Source organism: Lissotriton helveticus, chromosome 6 (assembly GCF_964261635.1).
Source record: "Lissotriton helveticus chromosome 6, aLisHel1.1, whole genome shotgun sequence".
NCBI classification, from domain to species: Eukaryota; Metazoa; Chordata; class Amphibia; order Caudata; family Salamandridae; genus Lissotriton; species Lissotriton helveticus.
This window is the reverse complement of record NC_136067.1, coordinates 31,486,296-31,508,058: the sequence shown is the minus strand read 5'-3', so window position 1 is coordinate 31,508,058 and position 21,763 is coordinate 31,486,296. Positions and strand designations below refer to the sequence as shown.

The window sequence follows — 21,763 nt, the reverse complement described above, 5'->3', positions numbered from 1 at the left end:
AAACGATGGATTTGGGCCCAGATCTTTTGACTGGGGGAGTGTGTGACATTGATCCACATTCAGTCCATCACTTGTTGTTTTTTGCGTCTGCAGATAAAAGCACCAAAATTCGCCTATATTTTTATTTTTCTATGCTTGTACCTGTTTCCAACAACTTCCATGTAAAGCGCTCTGATACCCGCAAGTGTCTTGTTCGCGCTATATAAAACCTTAACATACATAAAGAAATAAATTAATGCACAAGTAATGCCTGGTCTGCTTTATTTCAGTTTGGCTATAAAGACTTGAGATGCAGTGTCGCAGTGAGTGGCCTTCGCGGGTGCACTGCGCGTGTGCACAGCATAGGTCCCGAGCTCCCAGCAGCGTTGGGCCATGCCACGGGGAGCCGAGCAGACCCTTACCCCAAGCCTATGTCAGCAGCCATACCAGCACGCTGGGAGGTGACAAGCATCAACTGCTCTGAATGCAGCAAGAGAGCTCAGTCCAGCAAAGAAGTGCCTACCATCAGTGCTTAATTTGAGCTGGTTGTTCCTGGTGCTCGGCACCGGCACTTAATTGTCAACAGCGAAGCTTGTGACAGTCTACCACAAGGTGGCGATGTCTGGCTAATTTAGAGATGACCACAACAACAGTTAATTATTAATTCAATATATATTAAAAATGGCTATTACCTGCCACCCAAGCCAACCTTGTAGGTTTGGGGGCCTGGCGTAGTCCAAATTGTCGCATTTGTAGGAGTCTGAGGGTTAGTAGTTGCGTTGTTACTATCATTGGCAGCATGGCAGGGGCAATGTGTGGTGCAAAGGTCTCCTGACAAGAGCCCGGGCACTTCTTTTTTTTTTTTTTTTTACAAATTAAGCACTGCTACCACTCATGTCTCCAGTGTCACAAGAGCACCAGACCCCCCCTGAACAAATCACCAAGGTCAAACATCCACTCCTGGTGTTCGCTGCCTTCATCCAGACCCAAGTCCAGACCAGGGATGACACAGTGGTTTTGGCATGGACTGTCCCTCCACCGAGAGGAAACATCCTTTACAACGCAACTTTTACCACACAGTGCCTTTAAGACGCAACTTTTACAACGCAAACCATTACAACGCATTGCGCTGGGGGGCGCTCTAGGATAGGGAATAGGTTTAATTTACTATCCAACACCTTCCCTACTATCCACGGGGACTGGAGTTGGAATAGTAAATTAAACTATTCACTATCCAGCGCCCCCCAACGCAAACCATTACAACGCATTGCGCTGGGGGGCGCTCTAGGATAGGGAATAGATTCTATCCACCACCTTCCCTACTATCCACGGGGACTGGAGTTGGAATAGTAAATTAAACAATTCACTATCCAGCGACCCAAAGCACTATGCGTTGTAAAGGCATGCGTTGTAAAGGCATGCGTTGTAAATACCGCGTTGTAAAGGCATGCGTGGTAAAAGCATGCGTTGTAATGTCATACATCCTCCACCGAGCAATGTTCTGCATTGTCCACACTTGTCCATGTGTTGCGCAGGGTCCCTGTGGAGACAGCCGGGTCCCTCCAGCAGCCGTGGACTGTAGGCAGTGGTGCTAAAGTATCCGACACCACCTTGTCCCATCGTGGTCGCCAAAATCCTGGCATTAGCCGCCACCAAGGCTTCCGAGATGAATCTGTGGTGCAAAAGTTTTTTGCATGTCGTGGTGTTCCAGGTGGTTCATGCTCGCCTTATTTGGGGCCACTCTAAGATCCAGCAGGCCAGTCACTCATCCCTGTGGTGTCAACACAAACCCCATCAGAAGTTATAGGGACCTGGTGCAAGCAGACCCTCCTTGGGACCCTGCTGTGTCGTGGTGGTAGTGACGTCATCTGAGCCACACCATACTTGGTGGATCTTCTCCACCGTCAGTTCTTAGCTCCGTACATTCGCTTGGGTCACTCCGAACACACGACAAGCTTCCCCGAAATCTTCAGATCATCGAAGGGTAAAAGAGCCAGGAGCTGGGGAGACAGAAGCAGAAGAGAAGACAGGTCAGTCCTCCAAGATGTGGGATTCATTAAAGAGAAACAAGTCAACTAGGTGGAGGTATGGGGTTTACCACAACATGAGAGTTAATAACCGAGGTTCACCAGCATCCTCTGCCCCCCCAGAACAACGTGCAGCACCCAGGCTCCCAGCGGCTGGAGGAGGGATGGCCTGCCCACTCTCTGGTGTAGAAGGAGGGGTGGACACACCCCCTCTGCAGCTGGAGGAGGGGCGGACACACCTACTCTGCAGTTGGAGGAGGAGGGGTGGACACACCCCCTCTGCAGCTGGAGGAGGGGCGGACACACCTACTCTGCAGCTGGAGGAGGGGTGGACACACCTACTCTGCAGCTGGAGGAGGGGTGGACACACCTACTCTGTAGCTGGAGGAGGAGGGGTGGACACACCTACTCTGCAGCTGGAGGAGGGGTGGACACACCCACTCTGCAGCTGGAGGAGGGGCGGACACACCTACTCTGCAGCTGGAGGAGGGGTGGACACACCTACTCTGTAGCTGGAGGAGGAGGGGTGGACACACCTACTCTGCAGCTGGAGGAGGGGTGGACACACCTACTCTGCAGCTGGAGGCAGAGGGGTGGACACACCTACTCTGCAGCTGGAGGAGGAGGGGTGGACACACCTACTCTGCAGCTGGAGGAGGGGTGGACACACCTACTCTGCAGCTGGAGGAGGAGGGGTGGACACACCTACTCTGTAGCTGGAGGAGGAGGGGTGGACACACCTACTCTGCAGCTGGAGGAGGGGTGGACACACCTACTCTGCAGCTGGAGGCAGAGGGGTGGACACACCTACTCTGCAGCTGGAGGAGGAGGGGTGGACACCCCTACTCTGCAGCTGGAGGGGTGGACACACCTACTCTGCAGCTGGAGGAGGAGGGGTGGACACACCTACTCTGCAGCTGGAGGAGGAGGGGTGGACACACCTACTCTGCAGCCGGAGGAGGGGTGGACACACCTACTCTGCAGCCGGAGGAGGGGTGGACACACCTACTCTGCAGCCGGAGGAGGAGGGGTGGACACACCTACTCTGCAGCCGGAGGAGGGGTGGACACACCTACTCTGCAGCCGGAGGAGGGGCGGACACCCCTACTCTGCAGCTTGAGGAGGGGTGGACACACCTACTCTGCAGCTGGAGGAGGAGGGGTGGACACACCTACTCTGCAGCCGGAGGAGAGGTGGACACACCTACTCTACAGCTGGAGGAGGGGTGGACACACCTACTATGCAGCTGGAGGAGGGGTGGACACACCTACTATGCAGCTGGAGGAGGGGTAGACACACCTACTCTGCAGCCAGAGGAGGGGTGGACACACCTACTATGCAGCTGGAGGAGGGGTGGACACACCCACTCTGCAGCTGGAGGAGGAGTGGACACACCTACTCTGCAGCTGGAGGAGGGGCGGACACACCTACTCTGCAGCCGGAGGAGGGGCGGACACACCTACCCTGCAGCTGGAGGAGGGGCGGACACACCTACTCTGCAGCTGGAGGAGGGGCGGACACACCTACTCTGGAGCTGGAGGAGGGGTGGACACACCTACTCTGCAGCCGGAGGAGGGGCGGACACACCTACCCTGCAGCTGGAGGAGGGGCGGACACACCTACTCTGCAGCTGGAGGAGGGGTGGACACACCTACTCTGCAGCTGGAGGAGGGGCGGACACACCTACTCTGCAGCCGTAGGAGGGGTGGACACACCTACTCTGCAGCTGGAGGATGAGGGGCGAACACACCGACTCTGCAGCTGGAGGAGGAGGGGTGGACACACCTACTCAACAGCTGGAGGTGGGGTGGACACACCTACTCTGCAGCTAGAGGAGGAGGGGCGGTGTTGGACCCGGCCTCGTGGCGTGGTCCTACCCCTCCCGCATGGCGGGCCCCGGACGACATCGGCCCTCCACAGAGCCCAGGGCGGCCCCTTCCGCCCGATCCTGCACGCACCAACACTACCGGTCCGGTTACCACCACGGGCCACCACACCGGCCTGACTCCATCATGGGCCCATCACGTCCTGAGCACGAGGCCTCGCCCGACTCCATCTTGGGACCACCACGTCACGAACACGTGGCCTCGGCCCCGGCCCCAGCGAAGCCCCGACATCGAGGCGCCAAGATCTACCCAGGTGGTCGAGTGGCCACTCGACAGATCCCGGAGGAAGGGGAGTTTCGATGGGCCTCCAACCGTCCCCGGACGCCTGGTATCGATCACCCCCGGCATCCCTGGGTGCTGGCTCCACCCACCTGCTGGGTGTCTGGACACCATCTTCCCGGCCCCTCTGGCCCCCAGGCGCGAGGGTCCGGACATCAAAGGACTCCAGTCCTATATCTGGGCCAGCCCCGGAGCGGACGGGAGTTGTATCCTGGACTGGAAAGCCCTACTGATGCTGTCACGGCCGACACCAGAAAAACTCATTGTCCCTGTAACCGGAGGATACCCTGAGAGCCTGCTGGCGCACCGCGGCCCACCTTTGCCGAACCATCTTGAGAGCCTGCTGGCGCTGCCGCGGCCCACCTTTGCCGAACCATCTTGAGAGCCTGCTGGCGCTGCCGCGGCCCACCCCTGCCGAACCATCTTGAGAGCCTGCTGGCGCTGCCGCAGACCACCTTTGCCGAATCATCTGGAGAGCCTGCTGGCGCTGCCGCGGCTCGACCTCTCGGAACCCCCCGGCTCGAGGATTGAGAGCTGTGCGCAGGGTATCCCGTCCTACACCCCAACCGAGACTGTCCCGCTACCCTGACCCCCTTTTACGAGACTTTAAAGACCCCTCGATCTACTTGTACATATCGCTGAGAACCAGCAGCCTTTATTTCCTGATAAAGCTTACGAACTCGACCTCTGGTGTGGTGTCCATTTGTAGTGTTGTGGTTACTCTGCTGTACGATCCTAGGAGAGGGCCCTCACCCAGGAGGCCTCTCAGTAACGCTCGGCTACTTCTTGACGGAGAGGTGGACCTAGGGGTGGTCAGTCAGACATCTTCTGCCTCCCCCGGGGTCGCCTTTCTAACATTGGTGGCAGGCGACGGGATCCGAGCCGACGCAGATCATACAGAGAGTAATTCACTCACTACCGAGAAAAACACACCGCGACCATGACTACTCAGGAAACCAGACCGACTGCGGAATTCCAGAAAGAAAAGATGGAAGATTACAGCCACAAGGAATTAAAACAATTCTGCAAGGACCTAGGCATCGCTACCACGGGCCTCAACACCAAAGAGGACTTTAAATCAGCCCTGCAAGCCTGGGCGGACGCCGATAACGCGCCACCCCAGAATGAAGACAACCCGGGCCCGAACGGACGCCCGGAGACCGACGCGAACCCAGCGGGGTAAAGACCCGCAAACCTAGACACGGGCCTCCCCCACGGAGACGCCCGAGAACGAGAGAGGAACCGGCTCCACGAGTTGGAGCTCGCCAGACTCCGACAAGAAGGAGAGATACAGCTGGCAGAAAGGAAATTAGCCCTCGAGCAACTACGGCTGGAAGGAGACCTAGAGGAAAGGCGAAGACAACGAGACCTCGAAGAAAAGAAACTCGTGCTCGAGCATGAGCGCGGCCTCAAAGAACTGGAAATCAAGGCCAAGACAAACGAAACCGGCACCGCTGGGGGCAAGACCTCACCCCCGCCGGTGGACACGAAGGTGCACATACCCAAGGAGGTCGTCAAAGAATACTATAAGAACGACGACATCCAACAGTGGTTCAAAGCCTACGAGGTTGCCATGACCGCCCATCGAGTACCCCTCAAAGACTGGGGCGCCGGCTTATGGGGAAAGTTCATCAACGAGGGGAGAGACGCCCTGCTAGAGCTCCCCGACGCCGAGATGACCTCGTACGAACACATGAAGACCGCCTTCCTCACTCGCTACGGACTCACCCCCGAAATGTACCGGCAGCGATTCCGAGACTGTAAAAAAATCCCCGGTACCACTTGGGTGGAGTACGTGAACTTTTACAGCAGAGCCTTCGAAGGGTGGATCAGAGGCTGCCAGGTCACCACCTACCAGCAGTTGGTCGACCTCATCCTATGGGAACATCTTTCCAATAACTGCTTCATCGAACTCCGGCAGCACCTCCTCGACAGCAAATTGACAGAGCCACGAAAACTCGCTGTTGAGGCGGATAGATGGGTGAGCACCCGAGTTCCCCGGAATCCGATGGGAGACTACGGCCGGGGATCCCCGGGGAACCACCGACCACGAGGCGGCGGAGGAGGCCAGAGCAGGGGCCGAGACACTCCCACGGGGTCATCCCCTACCTCCCCGTCGCCATCCCTGGGTTGGAGGGGGGGCCCCCCAGCAAGGCCCGGGCCCTGCCCGAATGTTACGTGCCACAGATGCCAGCGACAGGGCCATTATGCGAACGACCCTCTCTGCCCGATGAACCAGCGACCCGGCACCACCGGTCCCCCGAGCCGCCAGATCGCGGCCGCCGCCCTGAGTGCAGAGGGAGGCGAAGAAGAGGGCGATGACCCCGAGCAGGCCGAGTGGGAGCCCGCCGCCATGATCTTAGCATGCCTGGGTGATCGAGACATGATCCCCCGAGACCCGATCCCAGGTAACACCCAGAAATACCGCCAATGGGTCACCATCAATGGACGCCGGGCCGAAGCCCTCCGGGACACTGGAGCCAGCGTGACGGCGGTCCGCTGCCACTTGGTGACCTCCGAACAAATTCTTCCCAACGTCTTGTGCCCAGTACGGTCGGCGGACAACTCAGAGTTTGTGCCAGATGGCCCGCATCCCCTTCGAGTGGGGAGGGGTGTCGGGCATGCTGAAAGTGACTGTCCGAGACGATTCCCCCGTAGACTGCCTCCTCGGGAACGACCTGGAAAGTTCCCTCTGGGCCGGCGTAGAGCGTAGAGAGCATCTGGGGATGCTAGGCCTTCCTGAGTGGGTCTGTGCGACCACCCGCTCCATGTCCGCCCGGGCCTCCACCCCAACGGAGGAAGACCCGATCGAGGAGCCGGAGTGGCCCGCACCTCCACCGCCCGCCGTCCCCGAGGACGCCGACCCTGAACCCGGCCCCCAGGGGCCCAGCCATGAAGAAATCACCGAGCTCGGCCACCTTCCAGAACTAGCTCAGTGGCGCCAAGAAGGTGGCCCCACCCGCGAACAATTCCGACAAGAACAGAGCACCTGTCCCTCCCTCGAGGGAATTCAACGACAAGCCGCCACTCAAGCCGCTGGAGACCCGGCGGGGTCCCACTGGGTCTATTGGGACAACGACCTTCTCTACAGTGAGCAGAAGATTGCCGAACTAGGGGCCAGCTGGGTGCTGGTCGTTCCCCTCCGATTTAGAGACTACCTCTTGAACTTAGCACATGATGTGCCCCTCGCCGGGCACCTGGGGCAGGATAAAACTTACAGCCGCCTGGTGACTCATTTCAACTGGCCGAAAATGCGCAACGATGTGCATAATCACTGCAGAACCTGCCCGACCTGTCAAGCCAGCGGGAAGAGCGGGGGGAAAGTCAAAGCCCCGCTCCAGCCTTTTCCCGTGGTCACCACCCCCTTCGAGCGAGTGGGGATAGACATCGTGGGGCCCCTGGACCCCCGCACCTCTCAAGGGCACCGCTTCATCCTCGTTCTGGTGGACCATGCCACCCGCTATCCGGAAGCCATCCCCCTCCGAACCATCACGGCCCCAGTAGTAGGTCGAACCCTAATGGGGATCTTCTCCAGAGTCGGCTTCCCCCAAGAAGTCGTGAGTGATCGGGGCACAAACTTAATCTCCAAGTATATGCGATCCCTGTGGCAACAGTGCGGGGTCACATATAAGTTCACCACCCCGTATCACCCCCAAGGGAATGGACTTGTGGAGCGGTTTAACCGAACACTGAAGGGAATGATCAAGGGCCTAGAGGAGCCACTACGATGCAAATGGGATGTTCTGCTGCCTTGCCTCCTGTTTGCGTATCGCGAAGTACCCCAGAAGTCCCTGGGGTTCAGCCCCTTCGAACTATTGTATGGGCACCCGGTCCGAGGCCCCCTCAGCCTGGTCAAAGAAGGCTGGGAGACGGCTGTCTCCACCAGATGTCTACCAGTACCTCCTGACTCTCCGCAACCAAACTCGGAAGTTCCGGGAACTGGCCGAAGCCAACCTGGAGGCTAGTCAGGAGGAGATGAAACGCTGGTATGACCGGAACGCCTCGTCCATCAAATTCGAGCCGGGCCAGCAGGTCTGGGTCATGTCCCCGGTTGAACCTTGCGCCCTCCAGGACCAATGGACGGGGCCCTTCAAGGTGGTGGAGCGCAAGAGCCCCATCACTTACTTGGTGGACATGGAGTCCCCCAGGAACCCCCTCCGGGTTCTACACGCTAACCGGCTCAAGCCGCACTTTGCCCGCACTGAACGAAGTCTGCTGTTAGCGACCGATGACGGAGCTGAGGACGACTCCGAACCTTTGCCAGATCTCATGAGCACCACTGAGAAGGACGGCTCCATCGAAGGGGTCATGCTCCCCTCCACCCTGACCCCCGAACAGCACCATGACTGCCGGCAGCTGCTGGGGCAGTTTCAGATCTGTTTTCCCTCACCCCTGGAGTCACCCGGTGGTGTGTCCACGATGTAGACACCGGAGACAGCCCGCCTGTAAGACACCGAGCTTTCCGAGTGCCCGACCGAGTGCGGGCCTGCATCCAGTCCGAGGTGGCCAAGATGCTAGCGCTGGGGGTAGTCGAACCCTCCGACAGTCCGTGGGCCAGCCCAGTTGTCCTGGTCCCTAAAGCCGCCGCACCCGGCACGCCCCCGGAGCTCCGGTTCTGTGTTGACTACCGGGGGCTGAATGCCGTCACCAGGACCGACGCCCATCCCATCCCCCGGGCGGATGAACTGATCGATCGCCTGGGGGCTGCGAAGTATCTCAGCACCTTCGATCTCACGGCCGGGTATTGGCAGATCGGTCTCGCACCTGGAGCGCAAGAGCGATCAGCCTTCTCGACCCCTGATGGCCACTACCATTTCAAGGTGATACCCTTCGGCATGAAAAAAGCCCCGGCCACCTTCCAGAGACTCGTGAATAGGGTGCTGGCCGGGCTAGAAGAGTTCAGCGCCGCCTACCTAGACGACATTGCGGTGTACAGTCTCCACTGGGATGCGCACCTGACCCACCTCCGGGAGGTTCTGACGGCCCTCCGTCGGGCCGGACTGACCATAAAGGCCAGCAAGTGCCAGATAGGACAAGGGTCCGTGACGTATCTGGGACACCAAGTAGGGAGCGGCCAGGTGGCTCCCCTCCAGCCAAAGATTGACGCTATCCAGGCCTGGGAGCCCCCGGTCACCCAGACCGCCGTCCGAGCCTTCCTGGGGCTCACTGGATACTATCGGCGCTTCATCAAGAACTATGGGAGCATTGTGGGGCCCCTCACAGAACTGACCTCGAAGAGACTACCACAAAGGGTGCACTGGACCCCCGAGTGCCAGGTAGCCTTCGACACCCTAAAGACCGCTATGTGCACCGCCCCTGTGCTCCAAGCCCCCGACTACAGCCGGGAGTTTGTGGTCCAAACCGACGCCTCGGAGCACGGAATTGGGGCGGTCCTCTCCCAAGTGAACCCTGAAGGGGCCGACCTCCCCGTTGCCTTCATCAGCCGGCGGCTGCTGGCCAGAGAACAGCGATGGAGCACTATCAAGAGGGAAGCCTTCGCCGTCGTGTGGGCCCTAAAGAAGCTCCGGCCCTACCTCTTCGGCACCCACTTCCGGGTCCAGACCGACCACCGGCCTCTACGGTGGTTGATGCAGATGCGGGGAGAAAACCCGAAACTGTTGCGATGGTCAATCTCCCTCCAAGGGATGGACTTCACTGTGGAGCATCGCCCCGGCAATGACCACGCCAATGCTGACGGCCTGTCCCGATTCTTCCGCCTCGGCGAGGAGAATCCCTAAGAAGATGGGTGACTCTCCCCTGCCTTCAGCTGGGGGGGACGCGTGTTGGACCCGGCCTCGTGGCGTGGTCCTACCCCTCCCGCGTGGTGGGCCCCGGACGACATCGGCCCTCCACAGAGCCCCGGGCGGCCCCTTCCGCCCGATCCTGCACGCACCAACACTACCGGTCCGGTTACCACCACGGGCCACCACACCGGCCTGACTCCATCATGGGCCCATCACGTCCTGAGCACGAGGCCTCGCCCGACTCCATCTTGGGACCACCACGTCACGAACACGTGGCCTCGGCCCTGGCCCAGGCCCCAGCGAAGCCCCGACATCGAGGCGCCAAGATCTACCCAGGTGGTCGAGTGGCCACTCGACAGATCCCGGAGGAAGGGGAGTTTCGATGGGCCTCCAACCGTCCCCGGACGCCTGGTATCGATCACCCCCGGCATCCCTGGGTGCTGGCTCCACCCCCCTGCTGGGTGTCTGGACACCATCTTCCCGGCCCCTCTGGCCCCCAGGCGCGAGGGTCCGGACATCAAAGGACTCCAGTCCTATATCTGGGCCAGCCCCGGAGTCGGACGGGAGTTGTATCCTGGATTGGAAAGCCCTACTGACGCTGTCACGGCCGACACCAGAAGAACTCATTGTCCCTGTAACCCGAGGATACCCTGAGAGCCTGCTGGCGCTGCCGCGGCCCACCTTTGCCGAACCATCTTGAGAGCCTGCTGGCGCTGCCGCGGCCCACCTTTGCCGAACCATCTTGAGAGCCTGCTGGCGCTGCCGCGGCCCACCTTTGCCGAACCATCTTGAGAGCCTGCTGGCGCTGCCGCGGCCCACCTTTGCCGAACCATCTTGAGAGCCTGCTGGCGCTGCCACGGACCACCTTTGCCGAATCATCTGGAGAGCCTGCTGGCGCTGCCGCGGCTCGACCTCTCGGAACCCCCGGCTCGAGGATTGAGAGCTTTGCGCAGGGTATCCCGTCCTACACCCCAACCGAGACTGTCCCGCTACCCTGACCCCCTTTTACGAGACTTTAAAGACCCCTCGATCTACTTGTACATATCGCTGAGAACCAGCAGCCTTTATTTCCTGATAAAGCTTACGAACTCGACCTCTGGTGTGGTGTCCATTTGTAGTGTTGTGGTTACTCTGCTGTACGATCCTAGGAGAGGGCCCTCACCCAGGAGGCCTCTCAGTAACGCTCGGCTACTTCTTGACGGAGAGGTGGACCTAGGGCTGGTCAGTCAGACATCTTCTGCCTCCCCCGGGGTCGCCTTTCTAACAGGCGGACACACCTACTCTGCATCTGGAGGAGGAGGGTTGGACACACCTACTCTGCAGCTGGAGGTGTGGACACACCTACTCTGCAGCTGGAGGAGGGGTGGACACACCTACTATGCAGCTGGAGGAGGGGTGGACACATCTACTCAACAGCTGGAGGTGGGGTGGACACACCTACTCTGCAGCTGGAGGAGGGGTGGACACATCTACTCTGCAGCTGGAGGTGGGGTGGACACATCTACTATGCAGCTGGAGGAGGGGTGGACACATCTACTCAACAGCTGGAGGTGGGGTGGACACACCTACTCTGCAGCTGGAGGAGGGGTGGACACACCTACTCTGCAGCTGGAGGAGGGGTGGACACACCTACTCTGCAGCTGGAGGAGGGTTGGACACACCTACTCTGCAGCTGGAGGAGGGGTGGACACACCTACTCTGCAGCTGGAGGAGGGGTGGACACACCTACTATGCAGCTGGAGGAGGGGTGGACACATCTACTCAACAGCTGGAGGTGGGGTGGACACACCTACTCTGCAGCTGGAGGAGGGGTGGACACACCTACTCTGCAGCTGGAGGAGGAGGGGTGGACACAACTACTCTGCAGCTGGAGGAGGGGCGGACACACCTACTCTGCAGCTGCAGGAGGCGGGGCGGACACACCTACTCTGCAGCCGGAGGAGGGGCGGACACACCTACTCTGCAACTGGAGGAGGAGGGGTGGACACACCTACTCTGCAGATGGAGGAGGGGTGGACACACCTACTCTGCGGCTGGAGGAGGAGGGGCGGTCACACCTACTCTGCAGATGGAGGAGGGCCGGACACACCTACTCAGCAACTGGAGGAGGAGGGGTGGACACACCTACTCTGCAGCTGGAGGAGGGGTGGACACACCGACTCAGCAACTGGAGGAGGAGGGGTGGACACACCTACTCTGCAGATGGAGGAGGCGTGGACACACCTACTCTGCAGCTGGAGGAGGGGTGGACACACCGACTCAGCAACTGGAGGAGGAGGGGTGGACACACCTACTCTGCAGCTGGAGGAGGGGGGGTGGACACACCTACTCTGCAGCTGGAGGAGGGGCGGACACACCTACTCTGCAGCTGGAGGAGGGGTGGACACATCTACTATGCAGCTGGAGGAGGGGTGGACACATCTACTCAACAGCTGGAGGTGGGGCGGACACACCTACTCTGCAGCTGGAGGAGGGGTGGACACACCTACTCTGCAGCTGGAGGAGGGGTGGACACACCTACTCTGCAGCTGGAGGAGGGTTGGACACACCTACTCTGCAGCTGGAGGAGGGGTGGACACACCTACTCTGCAGCTGGAGGAGGGGTGGACACACCTACTATGCAGCTGGAGGAGGGGTGGACACATCTACTCAACAGCTGGAGGTGGGGTGGACACACCTACTCTGCAGCTGGAGGAGGGGTGGACACACCTACTCTGCAGCTGGAGGAGGAGGGGTGGACACACCTACTCTGCAGCTGGAGGAGGGGCGGACACACCTACTCTGCAGCTGCAGGAGGCGGGGCGGACACACCTACTCTGCAGCCGGAGGAGGGGCGGACACACCTACTCTGCAACTGGAGGAGGAGGGGTGGACACACCTACTCTGCAGATGGAGGAGGGGTGGACACACCTACTCTGCAGCTGGAGGAGGAGGGGCGGTCACACCTACTCTGCAGATGGAGGAGGGCCGGACACACCTACTCAGCAACTGGAGGAGGAGGGGTGGACACACCTACTCTGCAGCTGGAGGAGGGGTGGACACACCGACTCAGCAACTGGAGGAGGAGGGGTGGACACACCTACTCCGCAGATGGAGGAGGCGTGGACACACCTACTCTGCAGCTGGAGGAGGGGTGGACACACCGACTCAGCAACTGGAGGAGGAGGGGTGGACACACCTACTCTGCAGCTGGAGGAGGGGGGGTGGACACACCTACTCTGCAGCTGGAGGAGGGCAGGCAACCCTACTCTGCAGCTGGAGGAGGGGTGGACACACCTACTCTGCAGCTGGAGGAGGGGTGGACACACCTACTCTGCAGCTGGAGGAGGGGCGGACACACCTACTTTGCAGCTGGAGGAGGAGGGGCGGACACACCTACTTTGCAGCTGGAGGAGGAGGGGCGGACACACCCACTCTGCAGCTGGAGGGGTGGACACACCTACTCTGCAGCTGGAGGAGGGGTGGACACACCTACTCTGCAGTTGGAGGAGGGACGGACACATCTACTCTGCAGCTGGAGGAGGGAGGTGGACACACCTACTCTGCAGCTGGAGGAGGAGGGGGGACACACCTACTCTGCGTCTGGAAGAGTGGTGGACACATCTACTCAACAGCTGGAGGTGGGGTGGACACACCTACTCTGCAGTTGGAGGAGGGACGGACACATCTACTGTGCAGCTGGAGGAGGGAGGTGGACACACCTACTCTGCAGCTGGAGGAGGGGTGGACACACCTACTCTGCAGCTGGAGGTGGGGTGGACACACCTACTCTGCAGCTGGAGGAGGGGTGGGCACACCTACTCTGAAGCTGGAGGAGGGGGGGTGGACACACCTACTCTGCAGCTGGAGGAGGGGCGGACACACCTACTCTGCAGCTGGAGGAGGGGTGAACACATCTACTATGCAGCTGGAGGAGGGGTGGACACATCTACTCAACAGCTGGAGGTGGGGCGGACACACCTACTCTGCAGCTGGAGGAGGGGTGGACACACCTACTCTGCAGCTGGAGGAGGGGTGGACACACCTACTCTGCAGCTGGAGGAGGGTTGGACACACCTACTCTGCAGCTGGAGGAGGGGTGGACACACCTACTCTGCAGCTGGAGGAGGGGTGGACACACCTACTATGCAGCTGGAGGAGGGGTGGACACATCTACTCAACAGCTGGAGGTGGGGTGGACACACCTACTCTGCAGCTGGAGGAGGGGTGGACACACCTACTCTGCAGCTGGAGGAGGAGGGGTGGACACACCTACTCTGCAGCTGGAGGAGGGGCGGACACACCTACTCTGCAGCTGCAGGAGGCGGGGCGGACACACCTACTCTGCAGCCGGAGGAGGGGCGGACACACCTACTCTGCAACTGGAGGAGGAGGGGTGGACACACCTACTCTGCAGATGGAGGAGGGGTGGACACACCTACTCTGCAGCTGGAGGAGGAGGGGCGGTCACACCTACTCTGCAGATGGAGGAGGGCCGGACACACCTACTCAGCAACTGGAGGAGGAGGGGTGGACACACCTACTCTGCAGCTGGAGGAGGGGTGGACACACCGACTCAGCAACTGGAGGAGGAGGGGTGGACACACCTACTCTGCAGATGGAGGAGGCGTGGACACACCTACTCTGCAGCTGGAGGAGGGGTGGACACACCGACTCAGCAACTGGAGGAGGAGGGGTGGACACACCTACTCTGCAGCTGGAGGAGGCGGGGTGGACACACCTACTCTGCAGCTGGAGGAGGGCAGGCAACCCTACTCTGCAGCTGGAGGAGGGGTGGACACACCTACTCTGCAGCTGGAGGAGGGGTGGACACACCTACTCTGCAGCTGGAGGAGGGGCGGACACACCTACTTTGCAGCTGGAGGAGGAGGGGCGGACACACCTACTTTGCAGCTGGAGGAGGAGGGGCGGACACACCCACTCTGCAGCTGGAGGGGTGGACACACCTACTCTGCAGCTGGAGGAGGGGTGGACACACCTACTCTGCAGTTGGAGGAGGGACGGACACATCTACTCTGCAGCTGGAGGAGGGAGGTGGACACACCTACTCTGCAGCTGGAGGAGGAGGGGGGACACACCTACTCTGCGTCTGGAAGAGTGGTGGACACATCTACTCAACAGCTGGAGGTGGGGTGGACACACCTACTCTGCAGTTGGAGGAGGGACGGACACATCTACTGTGCAGCTGGAGGAGGGAGGTGGACACACCTACTCTGCAGCTGGAGGAGGGGTGGACACACCTACTCTGCAGCTGGAGGTGGGGTGGACACACCTACTCTGCAGCTGGAGGAGGGGTGGGCACACCTACTCTGAAGCTGGAGGAGGGGCGGACACACCTACTCTGCAGCTGGAGGAGGGGTAGACACACCTCCTCTGCAGCTTGAGGAGGGGTGGACACACCTACTCTGAAGCTGGAGGAGGAGGGGTGGACACACCTACTCTGCAGCTGGAGGAGGAGGGGCAGACACACCTACTCTGCAGCTGGAGGAGGGGCGGACACACCTACTCTGGAGCTGGGGGCGGAGGGGTGGACACACCTACTCTGGAGCTGGAGGAGGGTGGACACACCTACTCTGGAGCTGGAGGAGGGGTGGACACACCTACTCTGGAGCTGGAGGAGGGGTGGACACACCTACTCTGCAGCTGGAGGAGGGGTGGACACACCCACTCTGCAGCTGGAGGAGGAGGGGTGGACACACCTACTCTGCAGCTGGAGAAGAGCTGGCCACACCTACTCTGCAGCTGGAGGAGAGATAGCCACACCTACTCTGCAGCTGGAAGAGGAGGGGCGGACACACCTTGTTAGAAAGGCGATCCCGGGGGAGGCAGAAGATGTCTGACTGACCACCCCTAGGTCCACCTCTCCGTCAAGAAGTAGCCGAGCGTTACCGAGAGGCCTCCTGAGTGAGGACCCTCTCCTAGGATCGTACAGCAGAGTAACCACAGCACTACAAATGGACACCACACCAGAGGTTAAGTTCGCAAGCTTTATCAGGAAATAAAGGTTGCTGGTTCTCAGCGATATGTACAAGCAGATCGAGGGATCTGGAGAGTCTCGTAAAAGGGTCAGGGTAGCGGGACAGTCTCGATAGGGGGGCAGGAAGGGATACCCTGCGCACAGCTCTCAATCCTCGAGCCGGGGGTTCCGAGAGGTCGAGCCGCGGCAGCGCCAGCAGGACTCGACAGGTGGTCTTTACGGAGAGGAGGCCGTGGCAGCGCCAGCAGGCCTCGAGGTGGTTTCGGCGAAGATGGGCCGCGGCAGCGTCAGCAGGCTCTCAAGATCGTTCAGCAAAGGGGGGCCACGGCAGCGCCAGCAGGCTCTCAAGATGGTTGAGCAAGGGGGGCCACGGCAGCGCCAGCAGGCTCTCAAGATGGTTTAGCAAGGTGGGCCGTGGCAGCAGCAGCAGGCCCTCAAGATATCTCAGGTTACAGGCACAGGAGTTCTTCTGGTGTCGGCCGCGACAGCGTCAGCAGGGCTTCCAGTCCAGGATACAACTGACGTCCTACTCCGGGGCTGGCCCAGATATAGGACTGGAGTCCTTTGATGTCCGGACCCTCTCGCCTGGGGGTCAGAGGGGCCGGGATGATGGTGTCCAGACACCCAGCAGGGGGGTGGAGCCAGCAGGGGGGTGGAGCCAGCGCCCAGGGAGGCCGGAGGGTAATCGATACTAGGCATCCGGGGACGGCTGGAGGGCCTTCGAAACTCCCTTTTCTCCGGGATCTGTCGAATGGCCACTCGACCACCTGGGTGGATCTTGGTGCCTCGATGTCTGGGCTTCGCTGGGGCCGGGGCCGAGGCCACGTGGTCGTGACGTGGTGGGCCCAAGATGGAGTCGGGCGCGGCCTCGTGCTTAGGTCGTGAGGGGCACACGATGGAGCCAGGCCGGTAGTGGGGGTCCGGGATGGTGACCGGACCAGCAATGTTGGGGCGTGCAGTGTCGGGCAAAAGGGCTGCCCGATGCTGGGTGGAGGGCCGATGTCGTCCTGGGCCCGCCATGCGGGAGGGGTAGGACCACGCCATGAGGCCGGGTCCAACACACCTACTCTGCAGTTGGAGGAGGAGGGGTGGACACACCTTCTCTGCAGCCAGATTCACCAACGGTTTATGGTCCATACGGATTGTTAAATGCCCCGCCACACATAGGTTTTGAAATGTACCCGCATCATGATGCCAACGCTTTGTTTTTAATGTTAGAATGAGAGGCCTCTGCTCCCAGAAGTGCCTTAGAGGCGAAAGCGATCACTTCCTCCCTTCCATGCACCCTTTTCCGCATCAGAACAGCGCCCAAACCTGCATCACTAGCAACAGTTATTATTGCGCTCCTGTCCTGGGTATCGAAGGGTTTAAGAGGATATGCATTAGTGATATCTTAATGAACACACTAGAAAGCTGACTGACACTCCTCATCCCACACATATTTTTCCACTTTCTTTATCAATGTCCTTTAGGAGAATATCTTATTGGCAAAATGTGGCACAAAATTCAACTATAGCCAGAAACTAACTAAGTTGGTCTTTGTTACTGGGTGCAGGAATTTTCTCAATCACCTCCCAAAGTTTAATTTTAGGTTGCACCCCTTGCTAAGAAATATGATGGCCAAAACAGTCCAGCCATCCTTGCTGAACTTGCATTTATCAACACGCAATGTAAGACCATGGTCCCGCAGTTTGACCAAAACTCGCCTCGACCTGTTATCATGCATCTTCCAATCGTCCACATACACCAACAGATCATCTTGATGACATGTGCAGCATTTGGTTGTGCCATGGGAGTTGCAAGTGCATGTATTGGAATTGGCCTATGAGGGACATATTGGTATCCGAGCCATGAAGTGGAGAGTCAGGGAGGAATTTTCCAGGTGTGGATAAGGCAGTAGAGAATTATGTGAGGGATTGCTCCATTTTTCCATTGTGCTTAACCCACATTTTACCCTAGGAGGTACTCTGGTGTATCGGCCTCCAGGTAATGTTGGAAATTTTATAGGGGCATTGGAGGAGGTTATAGTGCCTCGTGCCTTAAGATTTGTAAGGTATCTCCTTTTGGGGGATTTTAACATTCATGTGGAGAAGTGTGGCTCACTGGTTAGAGGCGGCAGACCCGTAAGCAGAGAACGGCCCGGGACCAGGGTTCGATTCCCGACGCGGCAGGGTCGTGGACCAGGGTCAGCGGACTCGATAATTCTCGCCTCGGTGCCTACTCTAGTCAGAAACCACACTCGTCAACTCTGGGCATCAGCTTGCCTCATCTTCACAACGGCCCCCCAGACCGCCGGGGATGCTTGGTCGCACCTTAGAGATACCCATCAGGGACCATCTCTCAGGGTGAGCCAGGACGGGTTCCCCGGCGGTCGAAGCGTGGAGATACTCCTCCGGGAGTCGATTCCTAGCGCTATATAAACCCGCAATTAAATTACATTTTAAATTAAATGTGGATGTTTTGGACTCTATTGAGGCCATTCGCTTGGGTGAAGCTCTAACCATGGCCCATCTCAAACAATGGGTCGATGCCTCAACCCATGTGGGTGGTCACCTTTTAGATCTGGTCTGTTCTAACTTTGATATAGTCATGACGTGCCCTGAGAAGGTGACATGGTCAGACCATGAGTTAATTAGGTTCTCCTGGTCCTTGGATAGAGCTACGGGGGCTGGGAGTATTCCCCCATCTGCACATTTACAGAGGATCAATTTAGCCATCATGACTGACTCTTTATCCCGAAACCGCCCGATATTGACCTCGGAGATCGAGATGGCGGTTAGTGCCTTTAACACATGGGTGGAACTGGGGTCTGCTGCTTCCACCAACAAGGGATGTATTCGCAGGATGCGTTCTACTGCCTCCAAACCATGGTTTTCCCATACCTTACGGGAACTGAAACTTGGATGTAAGAAGCTGGAACGGGTGTGGAGACAAGCTTACACGCCGGAGGCAAAGAGCAATTTGCGTGCGGCTCAAAAGGATTATTATGCTGCGATTAGGTCAGCAAAGAGCAGCTATTATGCAGGAAGAATTGAAAAAGCGAATAATAACAGCAAGGACATTTTTTCAATTGTCCAGAGCTTTTTATCGCCATGCGCTGCGCAACCTTTGTTGCCTTCATCCGATCACTGGTGTGAAGAGCTCTCTTTTTTCTTTATAGACAAAATTGCCAACATCCAAGAGGACCTGCGAGTCGTCTGTGACGACTTCAAGTCCTCTCCAGCCTTACCCTTTTTTTCGGTGCCAAGGTCAGTTGAGCAGTTTGTTGTCTTCTCTCCTTCCACTGAGTCTGACACTCTGGCAGTACTTGAGGCCCTGAAGTCGGGGTCACCCTCCGACCCATGTCCTGCAAGGGTTCTTGGGGGGGGTGGCTGATACAATATGCAAAGAGGTTACTCAGATTGTTAATCTCTCTTTTTCGTCTGCAGCTGTTCCGCTATGCTGGAAGCAAGCCAAACTTCTGCCGCTTTTAAAAAAGGCCAGGTTATATACGGTTGCCCCTTCCAGCTACCGGCCTATTTCACTGATGCCGGCCCTGGCGAAAGTTTGTGAGAAGATTGCTGTCAGACAGTTAGACAATCTTATTGAGTCATCTCAGGCTTTGCACCCTGCTCAATCAGGGTTCCGGGCTGCTTATAGCACTGAAACGGCACTGGTTGAGATGTCCGAGGCGATTCGGGAGTGCCTTGATGGAGGTGGCAGAGCGGTTCTGATTTTACTAGACCTCTCTGCCGCCTTCGACACAGTGCCCCATGCCCTACTTCTTGCCAGACTAGCTGCCGTTGGCATCTCCGGATCAGCACTTGACTGGCTGACGTCATTTTTGGATAATAGGACGCAACAGGTCTGGATGCCACCTCACGCCTCCTTGCCTAAAAAAACTCACTACAGGAGTCCCACAGGGGTCTACCTTGAGCCCCCTGCTTTTCAATGTTTATTTGACTCCTTTGATTTACTTGGCGGAACAGTGGGGGGCTAAAATAATGGCCTACGCCGACGATACCCAACTTTTATTCACTTGGTCAAAAGATAATTTGGATACGTCGGCGGTTCAGCTTTGCCTATTATCTGTTTTTCGCTGGTTAGCATTTGCCCAGCTCAAGTGTAATGAAGATAAGTCTGAGGTTTTGTTCTATGGTTCCTTTACCGATAACTTCAGAGACCTCCTATGGCCACCAGATTTGCCTTGTCCCAATTCTATGGGTGGCCCAGCTAAGAACTTGGGGGTCTGGTGTGGGAATGACCTTAAGTTTGAGGACCATATTAAAAAACTTACGGGCGTTTGCTTCGCCACTCTTAAAGCCTTACGCAGGTTTTTTTCCCTCCTCCCAAGAGAGGCCAAAGAGACGGTGTCACGTGCTCGAATACTTTCCAGGCTTGATTATGCGAATGCCCTGTTTAGTGGCATACCTGTTTATCTGATCCAACGGCTTCAGGTTATTCAAAATGCGGCCGCGCGACTTCTGTTTCAGCTCCCCAGGAGATCTAGCGTCCGCCGTTACTTACGCAGTCTTCATTGGCTTCCGGTTGCTCACCGGATTTTGTTTAAATCACTGGTTCTCTCCTTTCGTGCGACCCATCAGCTCGGCCCTGCATACTTGAGGAAAAGGTTTACCTTATATGTCCCGAACCGCTGCCTTCGCTCGGCCAATCAGTGCCAAATGACTGTGCCTAGATTTAGGTACTCTAGACTAGGAGGCCAGTCTATCTCTGTTAGGGCCTCTAGGGCCTGGAACGCTCTTGCTCTGCATCTTAGGGTTGCCCCGACTGTCACTGCCTTCAAGAAAGGGCTGAAAACGAATTTGTTTCATATGAGCCTTTAGTGGTCAGCTCTTTTTTTTCCACTACCTTCTGCAACCTCACACACCGCGCCAGGATACTTGCTAGTAATAGAGCGCGATATAAAAGTTTTTATAATAATAATAATTGTAGTGCATGTGCAATCAGTGATAAGACACAAGTAATAATAATAATAATAATAATAATATAGCCATTTCTAGAGCGCCTGGTTACACTAAAACAGTGTGTCCCCGCGCTATAAATTGCTGTAAGACCCTAGAAGGCAGAAGACCGGAGGGAGGGGGAAAATTAAGCTAGAAACACTAATTGTAATTGGCAGGGAAAAGATGGGTTTTAAGTTTTGAACGGAATCAAGTAATGCATCAATCTCCAGTTACACCTATTGAGGTACCCATGGCACCATGGTATAAATTAGCAATGGACATTTCAGGTCCATATAAATTGTAAGGAGAATCATCTAGGTATATTTTAGTTTTAATTGAATATTTGTCTAAGTGGACTGAGGTGACATTTGTGAGCGCAATTAGTACACAGGTTATTATACGATTTTTGAAAGAAGTATTTAGAAGGTAAGGCTACCCAAGTGAATTGGTGACCGATAATGGAACGCAATTAGTCTCTGTTGGAAAGGAAGAATGTTTACGAATGGTTGGCATTAAGCACATAAAGTCTGCTCTTTATCATCCTAGAAGCAATGGATTAGTCAAACGATTTAATTGTACCTTTAAAGGACGTTTGCAGTTGGCTTTGGTGAATAAACTGGATTGGATAATAGTTGTCGATGACATGATTTGAGCGATGAGAACAACTCCCAGTGACCGCAAGGGTGTTTCCCTTTTCGTTTTGTTGAGAGGGCGCATGCCTGGCACCATGCTCAGGTGAGAATGTATGGGTTCTCGTCCTATGGACCCCAGGTTATTGCATGGAATTGAAGATGTGAGGAGGGGCATTCAGACCAAGATTCAGGTTGTTACTGGAGATGGGAAAAGAGTGAAGGACAAATTCCAGAAAGGGTGTTGGGTGCGCGTGAGAAACCCTGGTTATGTGATTTCCGGAGAGTCTATATTTACT

At 57.4% G+C, this 21,763-nt stretch overlaps 1 protein-coding gene across 2 annotated transcripts in view; it reads right to left on the bottom strand.

The window, feature by feature from the left end:
- Window positions 1-244: 244 nt before the first annotated feature.
- NFKBIE (NFKB inhibitor epsilon) overlaps window positions 245-21,763 on the bottom strand; it is a 179,419-nt gene continuing 157,900 nt past the window's right edge. Inside the window, exons 7-8 of one of the 2 annotated variants that reach the window (XR_013596058.1) lie at window positions 1,294-1,979; window positions 245-1,157 (exon numbers count right to left, since the gene is read on the bottom strand). Coding sequence is in view for 1 of the 2 variants with exons in the window: in XM_078647301.1 (XP_078503427.1) it covers window positions 1,914-1,979 (66 nt within the window). In the remaining variant the exon portion in view is untranslated. Of the gene's footprint in view, window positions 1,980-21,763 lie in introns of both variants that reach the window. The other variant, XM_078647301.1, reaches the window with a different exon arrangement.